Here is a 2,884-nt window from a genome sequence, read left to right as displayed (position 1 = left end):
AGAAGAAGAAGAAGAAGAAGAAGGTGAAGAGGGTGGAGGTGAAGGAGAAGGAGTACATCCTCCCTCCCATACAGGACTGGATTCCAGCAGAGACAGCTCAGCAGGTCAACTTCCTGAGCTTTCGCCCGGTGGTGTTGCCTTCTTCAGGAGATACCCCCCCCGGGGAGCCGGTCCGCTCAACCATCCTGGGCCAGTTTGGACGCTCTGTGATCGTCGGACCAAACCCCAGAGAGCTGCAGTGGGAGGAGCGTCACAGCAGCAGCACCATGATGATGGTGTCAGCTGACCAGCTGCGAGCCCACCTGTACCGGCAGGTAAACAAGTGCAATGACCAGAGCTGCCGCTCCCGAGGTAAGCGCCAGACCGTCAGAAAGAAGCACGCGGGCCGAGTGACGGACACAGCACTGAACTACGAACTGCAGGCCGCCGTCATTCCCTGGATCGGGAACCTGCTGATCCCATCTAAAACCAGACTGACGGCGGCCGACACCCTGAGGGAGAGAGGGGAGAAGACCCGCCTCCCCTCCACCCCCATCTTCCTGCTTCTCCTGCAGACCATGAACGTGGACACTGTGGGCTGCAAGGACATGATCGAGCAGAGGAGGAACAGGGTGGTGTTACTAAACCCCCCCGCCGTCCGGATGAAGGACCCAAAGACCATCGCCGGGATGCTGCAGCGGAGGAGGCTGACGACGGAGCAGCTGATGGAGTTAGCCCCACCCACCTCCTCATCAACCAGTCAACACTCACCTGCTGCTTTCCACAGCGACCATGACTACTTCTTCTTTAATCCTAGCCCCACCCCCAAACAACCATCTGACCCCGCCCTAGACATGCCCCTAAAAGTTCAATGCAGGAGGAGGAAACGAGGGAGGGGGGAGGAGCAGGACGGGGTGACGAGCAGTCAGGGTGACCAATGTGCAGGTAGGACAGGCGACCCTGGGGGCGGGGCTTGTACAAGGATGACAGGTGACCCTGTGGGCGGGGCTCGTACAGGTGAGATCCAGGAAGGAAAGAGGGTCCGGAAGCTGAGTCAGAAAGCCAGAGCTCTGCAGGACGCTGAGGTGAGACCTTTCTCCTCCTCTGTCTCCTTGTCTGTCTCCTCCTTTGGCTCTTTGTCTGTCACCTCCTCTGACTCGTCCTCTGTCTCTGTCTCCTTGTCTGACTCCTCCTCTGTCTCTGTCTCCTCCTCTGTCTCTGTCTCCTCCTCTGTCTCTGACTCCTCCTCTGTCTCTGTCTCCTCCTCTGACTCCTCCTGTGTTTTTTGTGTCAAGGCTGAAGCCCAGAAGAAGACGAAGAGGAGGACTTCTTCTCCTCATACTGAGACCAAGGTTAGATTTGTCTCCTCCTCTGTCTCTGTCTCCTTGTTTGTCTCCTCATGTGTTTCTTTTTTCCAGGCTGAAGCCCAGAAGAAGACGAAGAGGAGGACTTCTTCTTCTCCTTGTAAAAAGCGTCATTGTGCGTCTCGGAGTAAGCAGGAAGTGGTACAGGTGGACTCTCAGCCTCCCGGGCTGCGTTTACTTCCTGGTCAGTCGATGTGGGTCATGACTCCTGGTGGCTTGGTCCAGCTGGCAGAAGCCCCGCCCCAAGGCCTGCAGTTGGTGTTGGTGCCGGGCCCCCCCCACCTACATCCACCTCCACCTGGGAATATTTTAAGCTGCCCAGTGGCCATGCCCCCCCTGCAGCTCATCCCAATGCCTGGTCTGAGTCAGCCACTCCCTCTTCTTCCCCCGCCCACATGTCCCTCTAAGACCCTTCCCCCAACCTTTGTCTTGCAACCTGTCCCAAACCCCGACTCCTCCCCACTCCCCTTTTGTCCCCCCCAGCGTCCCCCTAAACTCTGCCTGCCTTATAATAGCACCGTCAGAGTGGACCCAGCGGAGCCCCCTCCCCTCAGGAGGGAGGCGCTGCAGTTCGACCCGTCTCTGATGTCTCTGGAGCCGCCGCCAGCTGTGCGTGATTGGCTGAGCGGGCGAGGAGGGGTGGTGGTACCTGGAGTGGGCGTGGCTCTGCCCTACCTACCTCCCTTTGTCAGCAGTCTGAGCACGCTCAGTGCGCTGCTCCGGGCCAAGAGATCTCTGACATCCTCGTCCCTGGAGCTTCTGAGTCGAGGCTCCGAACCCCGACACCCCCAAACCACACCACGACCTGACGGCGCTACAGAGACCTCCAGTTCACCTCCACCAGACCTGCCAGACTCCACCTCTGACCTAAGAGCAGCCGGGGACCCGCCAGGTAACACACGGGGGACCTGGGGGGGAGGGGGGACACTTCAACTTGTAGATTTTTAGTGGCTAAAACACGTTCTGTCCTGCTACTTCTCTAAACTGTCAAATGTGTTCATTTTGTCTCCCTGCAGCTCCCTCTGTCACCTCTGACCTCCTGCAGGAGAAGGAGGAAGAGGAGCAGGAGGAAGACAAGGCGGAGTTTGTGATAGCCGTGCGTCAGCTGGTGACTGAGCGTTTCTCAGGTAACCCTGCCTACCAGCTGCTGAAGGCCCGCTTCCTTTCCTGCTTCACTGTCCCCGCCCTCCTGGCCACCATCCAGCCAATCAAAGAGAAGACTGTGGCTCGGCCCGCCTCTCAAGAGGAGGAGGAGCAGGAGGAGGAAGATGAGAAGGAGGCGGAGGCGGAGCTAAAGAAAATCAAAGAGAGAGGGAGGCAGAGGAGAGCAGAGGTGAGCAGCTGATGGAGGTTTTGTTTCCGTAGTTACAGTCAGCTGTTAGTATTGTAGTGAAGCTACAGATGCAGTAACAGTCACAGCCACTAGGTATCCTCTTAAAAAACACACTCCTCAAGACTCGCTGCCATCTGGGGGCGCCACTGTCACCCTGTCACCTCCTCCGATTCATGTCCTGTTTGATTTGAATTTACTTTTTTTCCAC

At 57.6% G+C, this 2,884-nt stretch overlaps 1 protein-coding gene across 1 annotated transcript; it reads left to right on the top strand.

Annotated features, from left to right (window-relative positions):
• Positions 1-5: 5 nt before the first annotated feature.
• LOC111647810 (uncharacterized) lies at positions 6-2,703 on the top strand (the record flags this gene model as incomplete). The annotated part of the gene is made up of 4 exons (XM_023397516.2): positions 6-1,064; positions 1,275-1,331; positions 1,398-2,235; positions 2,360-2,703. Coding segments are annotated over 4 exons (2,283 nt in total), but the record flags the coding sequence as incomplete, so codon positions are not given.
• Positions 2,704-2,884: the final 181 nt, after the last annotated feature.

This window comes from Seriola lalandi, unplaced genomic scaffold (assembly GCF_002814215.2).
Source record: "Seriola lalandi dorsalis isolate HSWRI2012SDOR001 ecotype SW California unplaced genomic scaffold, Sedor1 jcf7180001963466, whole genome shotgun sequence".
Lineage (NCBI taxonomy): Eukaryota > Metazoa > Chordata > Actinopteri > Carangiformes > Carangidae > Seriola > Seriola lalandi.
Note: the sequence above shows the minus strand (reverse complement) of the source record. Positions and strands in the feature narration are given on the sequence as shown.